Below are 20,840 nucleotides of genomic sequence, written 5' to 3'. Positions count from 1 at the left end.
ATGCAGACACTTGGATTACTCCTTCTGGTGCTATATATAAGTTACAAGTAACTGAATTACGTAAATCCAAAAGTTGGTTAAAATGGATTAAAAGCAATAAATATGTAGAAATGCTACCCCCCCCCCCAATTATACCCTTATTTATGAAAAGGGTGATTGAGAGAGAGAATGAACGGGAAAAGAGATGAGAGAGAATTAATGAGGGGGGAAGATTAGAAAGACGTAATTAATTGAGGGTAAAATTGGAAAGAATGAATTAAATTTTCAGAGAAATGAATTAAATACAAAGTGTAATTAATATAAAGGACCAGCTTTACTAAAACATTGAACTTATACTTAGAACCAGAGGGAGGATAATCTTAAAAGTAACATATTTAGGCATTTGGATAAAACAATACTTATGTTGAATTCCTTGGAAAACGGAAATTCCCTGCCAATAGCTTCCTGCATTATTTGTTGCCATTACAAGCTTCTTATGCTGGCAAAATACCATCCATCCTCAAGAGAATATTCCTTAATGATCCCTACCTCTTTATTTGGTTAATTGCCCGCTTGAATTACCTAAAGTTATCATGAAGGGCCACCACAATCAGATGGTGGCAAATTGATTGAATTACTGCCTCTGGCCTGTAACCACCTTTGCTTTTAATAATTTTCCAGTAAAACCACTAATTCTTATTTTCTTAATTGCAACCTCCATTCCTCTCAAATTTCCAAATCATGAGCTTTCGAAACTTTAATAAGCTGGAAACACCATACATGCATTTGCAGGTTTAGATACAGGATTGATTAGCTAATTGGGCAAAGCTACTGTTGTACGGTACTCCCTAATAAGGCCCCAAAATAAGCATTTCAAAAATGGAATTCTTCCCCACTTAATTCACCAAAACTGGTGCAAGATCCATCTGCCCCCCCTCCTTCTTCCATCAACGACTGATGTCCTCAACTCTTGCCCCTACTCTCTCCTCCTAGCTATTTAGAGTCATACAAGTAGAATCCATCTGGATATTTTGATACTGACATTGCAATAACCTCTTCCTTCAACTTTTCTTCTGATTGTTCCTGACAAGGAAATAAATCAACCAAAGCTTCTAGAAATGGCGTGTTCCTCAATTTGGTCATACCTTTTTTTTAGACTTCTCTTCAACTACATGTAAGAATTCAGATCTTCTTTAGCTTCCAGTTCAGCTGAGACATCCAATCATGGACGAAGGATTAATGTTTATTCTCTGGTAGGTTCGTCCTCTATTTACCCACTCTTTTCACTTCCTGCCATACATTTGGACGTGGATGCAGCATTAATGGTTGGTCTCTGGTAGGTTCCTTTTCCACGTAGCTAGCATTGTATACTATGGAGTACCCTTCATAGTTTCCTTTGTCTCTTCCAAGTCCCTTCTACAGTTCATCTCTTGGTTCTTGTCCTCCATCAAGAACCTAACGACACTCCAAGAACGATATGAAAATATAATGGAATTAACATGACAAAAATCCAGGCAAATCACCAATGACAGATGCCTTTACATAAACATGACAAAATATGAAGAAAATATTATACAATGCTAGCTATCTCTCAAATCCACTCCATGACTTTTCCCATGGAGTTATTATAAGCCTTTGAGAGGCCAAATCTTCCTGTCCTTATAAGCCTTCCTCATAACAGAATGGCCTAAACTGAAACTCACTCAAATATTGACATGACCCCTCCTTGATTATCCAACTAAATCTGCTTGAAAGCTTCATTTCAAGGAACCCAAAGGAGTTGTAAAGGTAAATGCCTACTTGTTCCTTAATTTTTCTCCAGTTTGTCAGACCAAACAAAAATCTTCAATAATTGCATACGCCCAAAAAAACCTCTCCCTTTTCTCTTCTCAAACCAATTATGGATACCTCCAAATTTCATGAACAAATACCTTGCTCATAATAATTTTCAAGATTCACATCGTCCTCATGGCCAAATAGCATAACCTAAGATTACAAGTCCGCAAACTTCTAAAGAAGATCGCACATGAAAGTAGTTCGTGAAATTATATGCTGTCTCTGCGAAATTGTATCCCATCCTGCCATGGAGTAGTAGAACTTGAAGAATATTACCTAATGCTGCCACGGGTCTGGTTTAGTGTGGCACTCACCACAGCAGAATATAGAAAAGTGAATGCGAGCTTGACTATTTTCTATGAGAAAACCACTGCAATAGGGTCAACGGTCAAACTTCTCCAAGAATAATAAATTTACACAACTCACCCACAAGACTCGGAAATTGATACTGTAGATCACCAGAGTTACATAAGCCTAAGCAAATAGACATAGTTCCTTACCATTTCATGGTATACTACAACCTCAGTATTGACAGGCACACGGGCATATCAGAGTGGAAATACTAGTTTTTCAACCTATTAATACAGCAATCAGTTGATTTTTGTTCTCAGTAACACGATCATGAAGTACTAGGTTCCAGAACCAACATGGAGCCTTACAAAGAAAGAATAACCGCTATTTTCTGAATATCCAAATAAAATCACACCAAATCAAGAGAAAAGACTTTGCTGGACCTCTCAAGTCTTGATAAGTAACAGGTCAGTTGTGTTAAATCTATCAAATACCACAATCCAAGTATGCTTCCATGTATAGAGTCAAGGCTGCTGCTGCCAAACCAAGCCAAGTATGCTTCCTCTTTGATCTATAAGATTCCCAAAGACGCAACTAACAAACAAGGAGATAACATTGTAAAGTGAAATACCTGCACATACTAAGCCAGTAAGCCTGATTCAAAGTTGAAAGGACAGGGAAAGTTTTTTCTTTTTCTTTTTTCTTTTTAAAAAAAAAAAGAAAAGAAAAGAAAAGAAAAAAAGACGAAGCTGAAACATACTCCAGGTATTTTGTGAAAAAGACATAGGTATGGAAACAGCTTCATTGTGACCAGCAATAAAAGCTGCTAACGCACATGCCTTCTACTCTTCATCTATCCCACATATTATCCCCATCATATTCTCATGCTCCAGAATACAGCGAAGAAACAGAAGGAGTCCAAAACAAGTTGGCTGTGAAGCCAAATACATGTACACATTGATTTTGGGTTCGATATGCGCTTGGGTGGGAAGAAAAGAATAATAAGCTCAAGTGCTCAACAACAGGATGAAAGGCCCCACAAGAAATTCTCCAAATATTTCCATTTCCCAGAAAATGCTGACAACCAGCAAATTCTCATGCTCCAAAAAGTAGACAAGAGGTTGTCCCACCTTTAGCTGTGCAAAGCATGCAATCACAAAGAAAAAGGTAGAGAAGACAAAGTAACGGAACTAAAATAAATCGAGCCACAAAGATGATTCGTACTAGAAGTGCTAATTACGAAGTGGGAAGGAAAGTAAAAACAATACCTGAAAATGTAAGCTGTTGAGGCATCTACCAATCTGACGGAATAATGGAACCACACAACGCTGAAATTCTGCTGGCTGGGTGGCCTCTAAGACTTCCTCCAATTCACCGAGGAACATAACTTCCTTTGAGCTATTAGTCACCGGCCAATACTTCAAAAGTCCCCTAATCACAGTATCAGCTAACTTGACATCTTTCTCAACAAACTGAGTAATGCAATATGAAAGCTGCTGATGATACATCGATACACACTTGGGCTTGTGAAGGGGAATCAAGGCACGGACAAGAAATAACTTATGCTCTTCCTTCAAAGGCAGAGCAAATCCATTAATTATGCTGCCCAATATCTCTAGCAACTCTGCGATTCCATTGTGTTTCTCTGTCTCAAATATGAACCGATAAAAGATATTGTTTATCGCTTTTCTAATGAATGGCCGATGCACCATGAACTTTCCATAAATACGGTGGAGAACAGTCTTCAGGTAGTCCCTCTCTCTCTGGTCCTCGGAGTCAAATAAGTCAAGCAATCTCAACACAAATGAATGATCAATGTATCTTTTAGCAAGTTTTGCATCAGTCTCTGGTGAAGATACAAATCTAAAAAGAAATTCATACACGATTTGCAGATGTGACCAAGCTGGTTCCAAAGCAGGTTCTTCCTCCTCAACATCATACAGATCTGCTACCTTACTGTCATGATTGGGAGATGGTAAAGTTCGAAATAAATTGGCTGCCACCATCCTTGTGATCTCCTGCATTGCTATGTCATTAAACTTCGAAGATACAGAGGAAAGATACTCAACAAGCTCAAGCAAAGTTTGCCGCTTGATGTCCTTCTCTTTAAGATTTTTAGCAGGATCACTAAAATCAAATACAACACAACAAATGTTCAACTTTTTAAGGAACAAATTTTGTTTTTCTGAGTTAGGAACATCACGAAAGCTTGGCAATGCCTCATAAACTCCAGGAGCCGTTACAGAACCCACTTGCGTCGTAGAAGCTGCAGCTGATTTCTTAGGATGATTTGTTTTATTTGAACTCGTTGCGAGAATCCCATTACCTGGCCGCAACCCGTCCGAAGGAGAATTTGAAGATTTTGAAGAAGCTGAATTGGATTTCAAGGCACTATTGGAATTGGACCCAAACGAAGAGTTCACAGACAATGCACCATTAACCCCTCCATCACCGTTCGAATCACTGTGGGATGACTTTGGGGCCTTGCGTTTCCCGAATATCTGCTTTATCATATCTAGAACACCCAACACCAGAAAACCCCAATCCTGATCTTCTACAACCAAATGAAAGCTTCTTCTACCTTGAAAAGGCTTACAATAATTATCATCATCACAATAACCGATCAAGTCACATCAATGAAAGCATACCCAGCCACTGTAATCAGAGACCAACATGGACATATATCCAAAAACAGGCAAAAGTCCTCCTCATGAAATTTAGAGGATTCTCAGTGCACGGAGCAGACGGCGAAAATTCGACGGTATTAGCGAGAGAGAAGCACTTACAATGACGGTACAATTGATAAGATCTCAAGAAAATCGAAGAGAAGAGACCGGAAATCACAGAGAAGGCCCCAAAAAAAAAACCCTAAGGAAAGAAAGAAACTCTGCGTGCTCCTAAATTTGATTAGCACAACAGCGAAGTAGTAACAGAAACGAATAGAATAAATACAAGATGAGAAGGAAAAAAGGAAAAAGCGGAAAAAAGCCGAGCTTTTTGAATTGAAATCCCAAGTCCACGCTCGCCTGGTGAAAAGGGGCGAGGGAAAAGACTTGAGCTTTTTGCTTGTTTATGTGAAAAATCATGGATGTGTTGAGTGGAAGCCAAACATTATGGTAAATGGGACCCAAGAGGCATCATCACGGAGCGTAAACGAAATAGTCCGCATTATCTTAATCCTGTGGATTTCAAGGGGTTGACTGTGTCGGATTGATATGGTCAATTTTGATCTTCCCCTGACCCTATCAAAGATTAGCCATGCGTACAGAAGCGCATCTTGCCATTTAAAATATGTTAATCACTCATATTTAAAATAGCTTATAAGTAGTTTTTCAATCGTAATTTACAGAATACGAAATAAGTATATAAGAAGAGTTTTATTTCAACTTATATAAAACATGTTTATAAATGACTAAGTCACTAAAATATTGTTGTGGGATAAAGCTAAAATATTGCTTCTATTTTTAAAATATACACTCAACAAAACAGAAGAACATCTAATATTAGATTTGATGCTAGCAATAGGAGTGACTTTGCTGGAGAAAAAAAAAAAAATCGGAGAGGTGTAAATACCAAGTACCGACGGAAGTTCAAAGAATTTCAATGGCTAAAACATTACGGAATTTTAGTATTTAGGAATAAAAGTAAAATTATATTTTTATATAAAATGACTAAAATGCTTTTATTTTATTAAAATAAGGTCAACGACAGTGAGTAATTGAAGCTCCAACTCTAATGTGAGCTACCAACTACTAGAGAATATTTATTTTTAAATATGTAATATCTGAACTCTTAAATTAGTTAAAACGCAATTCCTAATCCCTTTCTATTTGATAAATTAACCCTACATGACGGAAGAGTTTGACGACTCTCATAAAAGAAAATGCTGCTGTGTCTTCCAAATAAGTTTCACGTAGCTGGGATCTCGCTTTGTTGAGCTTCGCTAAAAAGACTGTATAGTCGATGCCAAAAGATGGAAGAAGAGAGAGAGAGAGAACGGGAATAACGAACAGAAGTGATGGAGTTAAGAGATAGGAGAAGAAAGGTATTTTGTGAGCACTTATGATGATTATATATTCATGGTTTCTACTTTCAGAAGCAAGGAATGGTGAGGGAAGGATTTATAATGGAAATTCTAAGCTCAGATATATTCAATAAGATCAAGAATATAAAAGGGAAGCAACATATCTCTACTCAAAAGATATTAGAAAACAGAGAATAAGAGTGGCAGAAGAGAAGAGGAGATCCAGTCAGGCAGTCACAATGTTAGTGTAACTAGTTAGGGAGAAGAGGACGCAAGAGAAGAGAGGAGACTTCACATAATTCATTGCACATCCTTGACAATGGCAAAAATGACTTTTACTTTATATGATTTTTACAAATATAAGTTAGGATTGATTTATGCTTCAGCTGACTTTTATAAAAATCAGTTTGATAAATTAGAACTTATTTAGGCGGATAATAAAAAAGTAAATTTGGACTAAAATAATTTGACAAAGAACATGAATTTTAAAACGACTTCTAAACTCATATGTAATATAATGATACACATAAGTATTTTAGAGAAATCATATAACATATAATATAACTAAGTAATTTATTTAACTTTCTTAATCTGTTCAAATAGTATATCATATAAATTAAAATAATTACATTTTTAGTTAACTTTTTATTTGTATAAAAAATGAGAGAATAACAGAAAAAGAAGCTGAAAATTACAAATCCTAAATCAGATTTAGTATCACAACTTTATTTAGTATTGACAATTCTAAATTTACAAATAACAACAAATTTTTGTTGATATTCTTTATTTGGCATTTACAAAATTCCAACCTTTTTTTTTGGTCATTGTCCCTAAAAAAATCAGATTTATTGTTTCTTTTTCCTCCCCGTGACTAACTGAAGTCGCTCGAGATTTTAACTTTTGCTTCAACATGGCTTTTTCCTAGAAGCTCATTTATTTCCCTTTTGATTCCAAACATCACTTCATCCTGCAAATGAGACAATGACACGCGTACATTTTCTAAGGCATGTTTCAGCCTCTCAACATTACTGACATTTTATTATGATGTCAATCTTACAAATGAATGCCAACTTTAAGGTATTTCATGTAATGGCTTACTTTTCCATATAGTATTGGCAAGAGCCCTAAATTCTGATTTCCAACATTAAGCTACTCTGATTACATATTATTGATTACCACCACAAAGCTAGGTCAGGTTAGGTACACTGCAAGTGTTTCTTGGCACCAAGCATATTAAATCATCAAGGACAAACTCCTTTAGGGATGAGATAGGCTAAAATGAAATCATGACTTCAACTGGCTAGATCATGGCGAGCCCTTTATAATTACAGAGAGAAGTCACTGCATCATCATTTTAAAATTGAGGAACAGCCAGAGTCAATCCTAGATTCTGCCTAAAATATGAAAAATCTGAATTCTGAGTTCTGAGCTGTAGGATTACTCTGGAAAGTCAGCTACTAAACTCAGGCCAGTTACTTCTGCTTGATAACAACTGCTTCAAATATGCCATCAGACCTAAAGTTAAGTGCCAAAAGTCTTGGATCAACAGGTCCCGGAAGACTAAAAGAAAGGGTGAACGGTCCAGGAGGGCATAAGTGCTGGATTTTCATCTGGAAAACACGTGAGTTTTTCTTTATAGTTCTTCCACCACTTAACAAACCTTGGATATGAACCCTCCCATCGGATTCAACCTCACAATTGAACTGACTAGCTACAAAGTAAATTGAAAGTTGAAAAACTAATCAAAATGAATGTATGAGTCAACTGCTTAAGGATACACACAAAATCATGATTGAATACACGTGTTGGAATGGATAGTTGTAATAAGCAAAATTAAAAGTGCATAACAACTGATCTTCACTTACAGTTTACTAACATGTGTTCTCTATAGCCGCTGCTAAGAATTCTGAGATTCATAACCACTCACAGGTTCTCAACAAAATGAGTTCATTCATGATATAACAAAACACTTAAATGAGGCCCTACAAAATTAGAGGCTGCGTACTATTGACATGGATGCCCTTTGGCAGAAAATTAAGAAAACATGGCCTCCTTTTTTTTTGGCCAAAGCCTCCTGTATTAATATCTTCCGAACTAAGGAGTATCTTCTGTTCATCAATCTTGGAAAAGCAGCTTTCCGGAAAATAAATGAAGGGCAACAAAAGACGAGAGAAGGAAAGATCAATAATAGATGAAGACATTGTGTGTGTGAGAGGGAGGGAGGGAGATACCGTGATCTTTCATCACCCCAGGTAACGAAACTCGGAAGAGATATGCGACTTTGCTGATACCAATATCCACAACACCAACAGGTGGGCCTAATAATCCTCTTCTGGCTGTCCCGGCTAAATGAAGAGAAGCATCTATATCACAATCTTCTGCGTCCGGAATACGAAGAACGGGCATCAACGTAGGTCCATTGGATTTGCAAACCCTCTTGGAAGGATCTCTCTTGCCATGCTGTTTTATAGGAAATACACCAGGATATTCTGTTATTGACGGAGAATCAAGAATACACTTCTGCTTGTGCTTTTGTTGAAACTGAGGGCATTCCTCATTTGAAATAGTTGTCTGATCTTTGTTGACGTGCTTATGTTCAACTTCCTTGCCTGCTTGAGAACCAAGTTGCGCATGTAGACATGCATTTATATCAATCTTCAAACTATTCACACCAGTCAAATATTTGAATCTCTTAATATCCTCCTGTTTCATGTATGACGCAACTGGATCAATGATTAAAACAACCCCTTTAACAATTCTGAAGCTATCAGGGTACCATATCTGTTCATGAAGATTCAAAGGAAAAATACTTGTGAACTGCTGACACTCCTCTACTGACCCACAACTAGGCAATGATAACTCTCCCTTTAGATACATATGCAGCAAATTTCTCTCTAACACTTGGTCAGGTTGAGCATCTCTCAGGACAAAATAATATAATCTCTCCAGCAGAGAAATGCTAACATATGAAGGTCCCAGAGCACTTAAAGTATATGGTGGCAAACCTGCCCCTAGTCTTTGAGCTGCTGAACATCTAGGCTCATCAGACTTGACATCAGGTCCCAAATAAGTACTCATGATGAAGTTGAGAAGAAATTCAGCATCACTAATCAATGGTTTGACAGACCTCCTATGGTAAGTCTTTCCATTCAAACCCAAGCCAAACTGACTATTCTGTGCACTCATCTGTTCAAAAATATAAATCCAGCTTTCATAACTAATCTCTTCTGGAAAACAGTGAGAATGCTCAGTGCAATAGGTATCAGTAATTTGCCTACACCAAACAAAATTCATATAGATGAATTATCAGGGTTACCTTGCAATGAATGAAAAGTATGACAATAAGAGGAAAGCCAGTTGTTCAATACTTTTGCATACCATGGGGGATGAGTCTGAGCTTATAAAGTAAAAGAGTCATGTATGACCAACCATTCGAATTCAGATCATAGCACTACTCTTGTCACACTCCAAAAATTGAGGTATAACTGGCCCAAAATATGAGAGAACCCACTACCCTTAAGCCTTGCATATATAAAATTCATCATTTGCATTTTATAGACAAACTCACAATACAAAATATAAAGTTTTGATACATTTCATATAAACAGTCACAAGCTATTTATAGAAATTTCAGCGACATCTTCCCCATAAATGGGACCTCCCAAAACTTCTACAATATCATGCTCAACAACAATTCAACAAAAGGAGCTCTGCTCCATGCTAACACATCCATGCTAACACATATACAATGTTAAATGAAGGCAAGGAACCTAACTATAGCTTACATGGGGCACCTAAAACAGGATTTTCAATCCAAATTTAAAGGAACAAAAATAAAAGAGGAATAATAGTATTATAGTTACAAAATTTTAAAAAAAGACAGGGGTACGTACTTCATAACCCAAATAATTTCATGTGAACATTTATATCATATATATACTAATTGCATGACGATTAAATTTAGCTTCTAAACTACAATGATGTAAAACAGTTAAGAGATATAGATAATTAAATAAGGAAAGGCCACAAACGACCTTCAGATACGGTGTTGATTCCGACTTATATTCACTCCTTGACCCTCTAAAGTCCAAAACAAAATCACTGTAATTCCTTCTTCCAACTTTATAAAACCATAATCTTCCATTTAGTTAAAAGACATCCACTTACTTCATATTCACTATCTCGTAACTAATCTTAACATTCTAGCTTAAATTCATGTTCCATAAATCTTTTAACTATAGCCTCCAACAACTTCAGAATCACAACCAAAACCCACAACATAGGATAATTTAGAGAACCAAAAAATTTTTACTTCAACAATCCACGTATAAAATGCCACATTGATTTTATTCAATAATTCACCATAATTATTGTGTGTGTGAGTTTGTATATAAATAAAATATCCATATTGCTCCAAATTTCAATATAGAAAAATAAATAACTCTTCTACTATAAATTATTCAATGCTGTCACCAATAATTTCCATTCCTCAATTCCATAAAGTTCCATTCAAGGACATTTCATCCGGCACTTTGCAATTTCCATGCACCCCAAGACTAAGATAAGAATAAACAAATTTAATCACTGAAATTTCCCAATAATATTCTTTCCAACATCATTATGAAGTTATAGATTTTCCAAATTTTATTTTTAGCAAGATTTAAATAATAGTCAACCCAAAATAAAATCTAAAATTTTATCCAACATCAAAACTCCGCCTATATAATATAACCGGTCCCAAACCCAGATAATCGAGGTGGGTTGTGTTAGGCTCTCAACAACAGCCAACGTAAAAATCTGTCAAATCTTGCAAACCTGAATCAAAACATTATGTAGAAACACGTCCATAAAAGCCTCTTTCTTTTCAAACGTTTTATCAAACGCCCATTGTGCAGTCAATCTGACAAACTTCAAGAATATTTCTCTTAAAATCACAGCCCCAGACTTCATACATTCAAACTATAAATCCAATTCCATATAATCACCAAACCTTGCAACAGAAACCAAGCACCAATTGGAAGAAAACCACAATTTCCCAATCCACATACACGACAGAACCGGGGGGGGGGGAGCAGGACCCAACAGTCCGCACCAAACATACATGGCAGCATTCGTGGGGGAAAAAACACAGAGATTTGAACATACCCTGAAGAAAGGAACACGGCAGCGTCGAGAAACAGGAAGAAGAAGAGAAGCTCGAGATCCCACACAACGCTCCGCAACAGCGGCGAAACAGAAATCAGCAACGAGGAAGAAGGAAAGGAGAAGATTAGGTGCGATCACTCCCTCAACAATGGCAGAAGAGCAGTGAGGAATGAAGGGCTCTGCTTTTCGAATTCCCCGTTTTGCAGATGAAGCTCTAAAGCTCCGCGGTCGAGACTCGACACTGTCAGGACTCACTGCTCTGCACCAACAAAGGATGCGTGATGGCGAAGGGCCGGCTTCACCAGACACCCGGCTCAAAAAGACGCCTTTCCTTTAACCAAAAAAAAAAAAAATTCTCATCTATCAAAATAAATTTAATTCTTAAATATGATATTTATTTTATTTTATTTTATTTTCTTTAATTTACTCTTTAGTCCTAAAAACCATTCTTTTTTTTTTTGCCATTAAAAACCATTATATTTTTTAAAGGTATTGTTCGAACTTCAACTAAATTAGATTTAATAACTTACTTGAACCACGATTGTTTGAGTTTCTAAGTCTAAAATTTAAAATATGACAATTTTAACTATTTTAGATATTTAGTATTATCAAGAACTGTTTAATTTTAATTTACTTGCAATTTTTTATCATTAATTATTGTTTTCTATTTATTTTTAGGGTTAGATTTAAACTTATAAATAATATATAAACATATATGCTTTCTCCATTTTATAATTTGATTAAATAGTAGACTGGCATAGCATAACACAACAACAAAAAAATCCTTGATGCAGGAAAGAAGGGAGAAAAGATGCAAACGAAGAGAGAGAAGGAGAGACGAAAAGAGAGGAGCCTAGAAAATATCAATTCTTATTCAATCATTAAATGGAAACCCTAACTTTTTTTTATAAAATTTCTAGAAATATAAAATAATAATAATAAAATCCTAAAACAAATCCTAATCATAATTAAAGAGATAATTACAAAATATTAAAAGATAATTAATATAATGAATCCTAATTTTAATACATAAATATTCTTATTCAGATCCCTAATGGATATCATTTTTAGTCTAATTAAATCCTAATTATTTCTTATTCCATGCTCTATCAGTCCTACTTACAACAATCACACCATGCATGGTTCAAAGCATAATTCTACAAAAATACATGTGTGAGAATCATGATTTGAGCAAGATTGAAAATGTAATAACAAGAGAAGAACTATGCTCAACAACAAAAAATGCGTATGTTATAATATTCGGCCACTGAATAAATTTAAAAACATATAAAAAAATATTTTACAATTCTTAATATAAAACCTAGTTGACTAATTTGAAAAGATAAAAAAAATTACCAAATTACTTAATTATAGCATATGTTATATGATCTTTCTAAAGGATTTATGTAGATCATTAAATTATATATTAATTTATAAGTAAGATAAATTAGTTTTAAAAAAAATAATATATAAATAATTTAAAGTAATTTTGTAACTTCTTTAATTTTTTTTTCAAATTAGCTGACTTGATAATAGAAGGAGAGATGGTATAAAAGATTTAATTTGTACACCGTCATGTAGTTGTTCCAACTATTCGCATTGCTTGGAGGGGGCTAGACTCTCCATTATCAAACTCATCGTCTAGATTTGCCGATGAACTTATCATCAGTGCTGTCGCCATCTATCGACATCTTCTTCTTTACACACTACACGCCAACCACACTGCCCTATTTGAAATTTTGAATTCTCCCGCATGAAAAAAAAACCATTTGAAGTGGTTGTTCCACAACAAATGAGGAGGAAAAACGAATGCAGATGATACATAGTTGATGACGACATCTGGACTGCATAGAAGTGCAGCAGAAACGGTACGAATCTGGATATTCATTTCCAGAAACTCTGCATGTCCAACCAAGGATGTCAAAGGCACCATAACGTTTCGCAGAACAATCCAAATCAGGCTTGTTTGCTATGAATGACACATTTCTTGGCTCGAGAGAAAACTGAGAAACCTTCCCCGCAAAAATGACTTTGATTGTAAAACCATGATGGCACTTTGCTACCAGAAATAGTTAATATGCGAGTAGGTTGCATGAAGAAGTGATCCTATGATGCAAAATTATTCATGTTAGATATATAATGATGAGATAAGGTGCTTAAATACCCCGGAAGTATCTATGAAGGAGCATCCAGCACTTAGAATTTTTTTTTTGTCAACTCTTATATGCCATGAAAGTTTTTGTTCATAGCAAAAGTACCCAGACCGTGATCTATCATCAAGTTTGACAATTAAATTATGCAATTTGACCAAAGTTTTTAACGGTCAAACTTAACAGCAAATAATGATTCAGAGTGGAAATACTACGAAATAAAACTTTCAGGACATATAAGAGTCCCAGCAAAAAAATTCTAGATGCTGGGTGCTTTTTCGTGAATACTTCCAAGGTAATTAAGTATCTATCTTATCCCTATAATAATTAATGTGTAAGAAATAGTGAAATAAGAAAACCAAATAAACTATAAATTCAATAGATTCAAATAACTTACAATTTGTGAATTGTTCCAAGTCAAAATTGCACCGGATATGTCACTTAATCGGTGAACTGTCCATTCATCGTCATCATCATCATATGAGTCTTGACATATTGGCGTCTGTAACAAAAAAATTTGACATGTTATAATGACTAATGTGAAAGAAAGAAATAGTAGTGATACCGAACTAAAATAAACCTGACATTCAAAATTCTCAATGAATTCCCATAGTTGCTGTGGAGATACATAATGTTGCAATGATAGACAATCACTTGCTTTTATCATTAAAAAGCTTTTTATAAGTTACTATAAACAAGCCGTAGACTTATCGAATTCGTAGTGGTAGGGGGGATAATTATACTACCTCCGGTCCTAATTATAAGAGCCAGTTGACAATTTGAGGAGATTAAGGAAGTAAGTTGAGTTAGTTATTTGTCCTAAATAGGTGTTATCTTTCTTAAAATATCCCTGCTAATCAAGTGTATTGACTAGAACTATCATTGTTAGAAGGGCTACTTGGGAAAAAAATGTATAAATATGAGAGACAAAGTGGATTGGGGTCTTATATTTAAGACCAAAATAAAAGTCAAACAGGATCTTATATTAACGATAAGAGGTAGTATAAAGTATTATGCAGCATATGACTTTACAGGGATTATATATTTATAAATTTCAACAGTCAACAGTGGTAAGTTGGTAACTACACGTACATTTTAGTCTTTGAAATAATATACAATAATAGTGCTGGCAAAAAAAGAAATAATATACAATAATAGCCGGTTCGTCCAGCAAGAAAGCCTACCAGCAATTTGTTGACCGTTTATTGGCAAGGTTTTGAATTGATTGGCTATGAAACTTTTCTTATAACATTGATACATAATTGTAGCATGATATCATATCTTATATGCAAAATTATCAATTAAGATTTCAATTTGAAAATACACTTATCAAACAACTTTTGGAAATCTAAAATCATTTCATAAAACTTAAAAAAGATCGAACTGCGCAATAATACTTTGAATTTTCAAGTTTCAAAAAAATTATATTTTACATTAAATATATAAAAATAATGTAACATTCAACTATCCAAAATTAGTATAAATTATTCATATAACACACTAAATACACAACGATTTGTTTTGAGAGATGCCAAAGATTCAAAACTAGATATGAAATAGTATCATATACTTTAAAATTTAAAAAAAGAAATTTAATATGAAAATTTCAATGAAATGATAGTTGAATTTGTAAAACTCCAAACGGTCACCTAAATTTGTAAAATTCCAAATTAGTTACATTAATTAAATTAGAATTTTGAAATGCTGGTGAATTTACAATGTTGCCTTTTAATTTTTTTTCTTTTTACAAACCTTGAAGTCAACCTCACCGATCGCTAGGCACCGAAGTTCAGGTGGAGCTACAATGAAGTAAACCTACCTCTTGTTATCATTGTTGAACTCTCCCTGTTGAAACCAATTACTCCTCCGATCCTAATTATAAGACCCAATCGACTTATTTGAGGAGATTAAGGAAGTAAGTTAAGTTGGTTATTTATAATAAATAAGTGTTGTCATTCCTAAAATATCCTTGCTAATTAAGAATATTGGTTAAAACTATCATTATTAGAAGGATTATCTTGGAAAAAAATGCATAAATATAAGAGACAAAATGGATTGGGGTCTTATAATTAGGATCAAATAAAAAGTCAAATGGGGTCTTATAATAAGGACCGGAGGAGTATTATTCTAAGTTAAAGGTTGCCAAGCAAGCTGATCCACTGGTTACAGGCCAGCCAGCCACGATTTGAAACTCAAGCTTGGCGAGATAATATTTAGTTAGCCCGCCCCTGCAAATGACCCGCAACTTCCTTCTTCTTTTTTTTCAAACAAAGTTTTTTGTATATTTTTACATATATATTTTAAAATTAAATTATGAACTTTTATAGATCAGATTCTCCTTATTTTTATATTTTCACATAATTATATAATTAAAATAATCTTAAAACTTGAAATGTAAACATATAATTCATTTTTAACAGTTATTTTATTAATATTAAAATAGTAAAAAAATAAAAAATAAGAAATCAAATTTAGAATCAAAATCTATAACAAAATACAAAGCTATATAAAACTTAAGTAAAAATGACAAAACATTTCTAATCACAATTATAATAAAAATTGTAAACAAAATAAAAACTTAATTTAAATTAAAAAAAAGCGGGCTGACTCGCGGGTTGGCAGCTTAACACATGGCAAGCTGCGGATTAGTGGTTGTGGGCTGAAAAAGACAATATCCAAGCGGTTCCTATTTTCTTCAACCCAACCTTTACTATGAATATAAATAAGTGTATTAAAAGCTGGACCATACCGGTCAAGTTGGACCGGAAACCGGTGACCTGCCCACTCAATTTTCTTTTCATGAAATTATCCCACAAGTTATGATATTCCAAAATGGTCCTTGGGAAAACTAGGCGTTGTGAGGCGCTGTGGCCAAATGTTGCGAAGGAAGGCAGCAACAATCTTCCTTCTCTTTGTTTGTTTCATTTTGATGACTACTATATTTCTTTTATTCATCGGCCATGGCTTCTCTCTCTCTCACTCCACTCTTCTTCCACTCTCTTCTCTCACCACATCTTCTTCCCTCTCCTCCTCCTCCGTCCACTGCTCCTTTTCCATATCCTCACAGTCTCTTCGTTCCCAATTCCAACTGTCCTCACTACTTCGATTTCTCTCTAAGAGCAGACCCAAGAAGAAAGCAATGCGCCCCGAAGGGCCTTTGATGATCATCAATCCCGTTTTGCTGTTTAATGGTGTGAGTGGTTCCACTTTCAATATCGATACCCAGACCATTCTCGCCACTGCACTGCTAGTGTTCTCGCCGCAATTGCTCTCTCCTTGTTCTTGGTTTTAAGATACTTCTTCGGTCCTTAATATAATAGCCATTTTATAGTACAAATTACATTATAAAGCAGGTATGATATTATAAGAACTGGAGGAGTAACAATTTTGTGTTTCCTTTCTGTTTCTTCTATTATGGTTTCTATTACTCGGATGTTTGGTTCTGTTTGAATCTTACAAGGTTTCAGTATATTTATGGAACTGAAACTGTTGTACTCTTCCGGTTCTTAATATAGAATCTAATTAGGTAGTTGATGTCGATCTTTTATGTAAGATCTATTTCACACATTTATTAATTATTTTTTAAATTAACTTTATTGATATTCCCTAATAATAATCAAATAGAGGAGAGAGGGAGAGTATCAAGAAAGATATTTAGGATATTTTAAAAAAACATATCATATTAACATATTTAAATAATATAATTAATATACTCAAATTAGTTAATTAGATTTTATATTGAGAACCAAAGGAGTATCAGATTTCGAGTTGTATTATGAAGTTACGTAGAAGATTCTCTTGGGGCGCTAATTTCTGTTTTCAAATGTTGGGTAAATTTCATAAGACATCAATTAGTGCAAAAAGAATTTGTAATAAAATTTGTTGCTAATTAAAATCAGAGAATTTGTTTATGTTGTTAAGAGCTGTGTACCACCAAGAACTATGGGGACTATGCACACTACACACTTGACACATGGAGATCTTGTTGCTCTGAACCTGGACTTCATCTTAGTCTTAATTTCTTCAGTTTTCTCTCCATGCTTCTTTGATCTGTGCCAAAATATGGATGAAAATCAATTTTTCAAGTTTTGATCTTGATGACATGTGGTGTTCCTATTTCTCTTTGCTGAAGATACTTGAATTATTCTCTAACTCATACTTTTGAGGTGTAGGGAGTACAAATAACGGGAAACTTATTCCGAATGAATTCATTCTAAAATTTATTTTTCTTTGTAATGTCTCGAATCAATGTTATATATGGGCAACGGCGAACTGGGAACCCTTTTCCAAATTTCAGTATAGAAAAATAAATACTCTTAGTTCTATTTATAAGATAGAAAGAAAATGTTTTCTTTGGTCTTATTTATAACTCATCTCATTAAATTTTTAATATACTATTTTGCCTTTTATTTATTATAGTGAAGATAACTATTTTTTTAAAGGTGTATGTATCATATAGGGTTAAAGTTAAAAAATTATTATATTTTAAAAAAAAAGTTAAAACAGTTTAAGATTTTTTTTAATTTACGTAAAATATATTGAAAGTGTTTTATAAATAAGAACAAATGAGTAACTCTTATATTATAAATTATTCAATCTTGTCGCCAACAATTTCCATTTCTCAATTCCATAAAGTTCCATTCACAGACGTTTCATCCGGCACTTTGCAATTTGCATGCACTCCAGGACTAACTTAAGAATAAACAAATTTAATCAGTGAAATTTCCTAATAATCTTCTTTCCAACACCGTTCTAAAGTTATAAGGTTTCCAAATTTTATTTTTAGCAAGATTTAAATAGCAGTCAACCCAAAGTAGAATCTAAATTTTTATCCAACATCAAAATACTATATAGAAACACGTCTGAAAAGCCTATTTCTTTTCAAACATTTTATGAATGAAGAATTTGATATGAAGTTCCAAAAAAATATGTATAATTATTAAAAGGTTCCAAGAATAATAGGGCAACTTTTAAGTGGCAAATTCCAATATAAAAAATAAGAACTGCCCTTTTCTTTCCTTCCTAAGGATGTCATTCTAATTCTCCCTTTTATCAAACACAATCAATGTGACAAACTCCCATAATATTTCTCTTAAAATCACAGCCCCAGAATTCATACATTCAAGCTATAAATCCAATTGCATATAATCACCAAACCTTGCAACTCAAACCAAGCACCAATTGGAAGAAAACCACAATTTCCAAATCCACGCACACAAAGGAACGAGGGAGAGAGGCAACATCCTGCACTAAGCATATAATGCAGCATTCTGAAAAGGAAAAAAAACACAGGAAGGAGAAGAGGTTTGAACATTCCCAAAGAAAGGAACACAGCAGATTCGCGAAGCAGGAAGAAGAAGAGAAGCTCGAGATCCCACACAACGCTCCCCAAAAACGGCAAACCAGAAATCAGCAACGAGGAAGAAGGAAAGGAGAAGATTAGGTGTGGACACTCCCTCAACAATGGCGAAAGAGCAGTGAGGAATGAAGGGCGCTGCTTTTCGAATTCCTCTATCTTGCAGGTGAAATTCTAAAGCTCCTCGGTCGGCACTGTCACGACTCAGTACTCTCCGCCAACAAAGGGTGTGCAACAGCGAAGGATCGGGTTTCACCAGCCGCCCGGCTCAAACATATGCCTTTCCTTTTTAACAAAAATTGCTCTGTCATCTGTCAAAAACTCAAAATACTACCTCTTGTCATTGATATAAGTATTAATTTAATTTTTAATTTGATTCTAAATATAAAACTCTAATATATTTTGTTCTTTATATTTATCTATTTTTTTTAAGGTAGTCTTTATAGTAATAGTAATTCTAGCTAATACATTTGATTAGTAAGGGTATTTTAAAAAAGACAATACCTATTTATTACAAATAACTAATTTAGCTAATTTTTTTATTATATTCAGATTAGTTAACTAGCTTTTTGCTCACCGTCAAGCATAAACTACAAGTGTATGGATTGCAAGTAGTATAAAAATATCGTTCCCATGGGGATTAAGACAAAAATCAGTTTATTATAGCACCTATGTTCTTAATTAGGTTAAGTAAAATCATTTAAAAGATTATAACTTAAAATTCAGTTGTTCCAAAATAATAAAATAACTAAAATTGCAAATTTGATTTCAAGACAATTGGAGCCTATGATTATTTCTCCCCTTTATGTCTTATGAAACCTAACTAAATCCCTTTCAACTAGCATTTAATGAAACTATGTCTTTGTCTAAGGTTCTGAATTATTTGATTAAGCTCTCTCAAGTTAAAACCAAATTTTAATTTTCCATAAAATGCTCAATCTCTTATAACATTTAATGAAGATCATTTGAAGTACCAACCTTAATTTGACAATAGTATGTTAGTAACTATATCTCTATGTTACCAACAAACCCTCCATTCAACTATTGACTTTTAAGGCAAGCACGAATTTATCTAAGTTCTATATCTCAGTTAGCTTTCTCAAGTCAAATTAAGATAAACAAAACATTCAAAGTGGTGGCCAATCACTAAGAAGTATTAAGCCTAAGATAAATTTAACACATAAATTCAATAAATGTTAAAAGAGAGGAATAAACAAGTTTCAATCCATACAATGGTTTGAAATAATCCTAGAATAAGGTGTTTAGCTACTCATAATTGAAAAAGAACAAGAAATGTATAGGATCCCCATGTCCATATCAAAGAGTAAGAAAAAAGAAATGGGAAAAGTTCAGAAAAACCAACGAAAGAAGCTTGAATCTCTTTAATCTTCCAATCTCAAGCTCTAAGATCTTCAAGAATCCTAAAATCTAACTCCAATTTGCCCCAAAAATGTGTTTCTAGTCAATCCCTTCGTTTCTTAGTCAAAGACGGCGTCCATAATGCTAAATTTCGGGTCCTCTAGGTCTTTTTATGCTAGAAAAATGAAACTTTGCGTTTTGAGTTTTGTCGGGGTGCTGTGGCACTCCTATCGCAATGTTGTGGCACCAGAAGCATTGTATTTCTCTTCACAAAGGGTAATGGCACTCCTACTTTGGTGCGTGGCACTAGTGACGTTACTTTTTTTCCTTAAAATAGAGTGTCGTAGCACCTCGCTCATATGCCTTGGCATTAGTAGATCTTTTCAACTTAACTTCCTTACTCATCAACTCCTTTCTTACTTGCTTATAATGTTCATATGCAGCTAGCAATAACAAGCATTTGTGAGTGAAAAAACTGTGGGATTCAACCATTACCAATTTTACATCATTTTCTTATTAATATTCCCCTTATACTCATATGATATCTTTGACAAATTTTTCTTTACCAATTCATGAAAATATTTTCACTTTTGCTTTTATGACTCTCTAAATATATTCAAAATAGACTTTAAATCAGTAGGATTTGGGGAGTCAACACTCTTATATTAAGAACTAGAAGTTGTATCAAATACAATAAAAA

The 20,840-nt window shown here is 34.2% G+C and overlaps 2 protein-coding genes across 9 annotated transcripts in view; both read right to left on the bottom strand.

Moving 5' to 3' along the window:
• Positions 1 to 341: 341 nt before the first annotated feature.
• LOC114747762 (serine/threonine protein phosphatase 2A 59 kDa regulatory subunit B' zeta isoform-like) lies at positions 342 to 5,130 on the bottom strand. 4 transcript variants are annotated; one of them, XR_003740408.1, is made up of 3 exons: positions 3,375 to 5,130; positions 2,867 to 3,242; positions 2,613 to 2,737 (listed from the first exon to the last, which is right to left on the bottom strand). XR_003740408.1 is itself a non-coding variant. In XM_028936106.1 (2 exons), exons 1-2 carry the CDS (start codon positions 4,617 to 4,619, stop codon positions 2,593 to 2,595), a joined length of 1,353 nt encoding a protein of 450 aa, XP_028791939.1. In that variant the 5' UTR covers positions 4,620 to 5,130; the 3' UTR covers positions 342 to 2,592. The 4 variants fall into 4 exon arrangements, 2 of the variants coding, with proteins under 2 accessions (XP_028791939.1, XP_028791937.1); XR_003740409.1 differs by having other exon boundaries at positions 2,624 to 2,700; XM_028936106.1 differs by lacking the exon at positions 2,867 to 3,242 and having other exon boundaries at positions 342 to 2,700.
• Positions 5,131 to 7,214: 2,084 nt separating this feature from the next.
• The window catches only part of LOC114747760 (increased DNA methylation 3-like), an 83,185-nt gene continuing 69,559 nt past the window's right edge, over positions 7,215 to 20,840 (bottom strand). The window contains exons 1-3 of one of the 5 annotated variants that reach the window (XM_028936099.1): positions 11,276 to 11,542; positions 8,362 to 9,404; positions 7,215 to 7,841 (exon numbers count right to left, since the gene is read on the bottom strand). In XM_028936099.1, the coding sequence (XP_028791932.1) occupies positions 7,603 to 7,841; positions 8,362 to 9,316 (1,194 nt within the window). In that variant the 5' untranslated portion in view covers positions 9,317 to 9,404; positions 11,276 to 11,542 and the 3' untranslated portion in view covers positions 7,215 to 7,602. Of the gene's footprint in view, positions 7,842 to 8,361; positions 9,405 to 10,945; positions 10,965 to 11,275; positions 11,543 to 20,840 lie in introns of those variants that run through there. The other 4 variants (XM_028936102.1, XM_028936100.1, XM_028936103.1 and 1 more) reach the window with 4 other exon arrangements.

Source organism: Neltuma alba, unplaced genomic scaffold, assembly GCF_004799145.2.
Source record: "Neltuma alba isolate B1F8T4 unplaced genomic scaffold, ASM479914v2 tig00005443_pilon, whole genome shotgun sequence".
Taxonomy (NCBI): Eukaryota; Viridiplantae; Streptophyta; class Magnoliopsida; order Fabales; family Fabaceae; genus Neltuma; species Neltuma alba.
This window is presented reverse-complemented; position numbering and strand designations above follow the sequence as displayed.

Excerpts from the sequence above, each read along its gene's own strand:
- LOC114747762 (XM_028936104.1), bottom strand. The coding sequence starts at position 4,619 with ATGATAAAGCAGATATTCGGGAAACGCAAGGCCCCAAAGTCATCCCAC. Across the intron at positions 3,243-3,374 it reads TCAACAGCTTACATTTTCAG|CTAAAGGTGGGACAACCTCT; the intron begins GTATTGTTTTTA and ends TGCTTTGCACAG.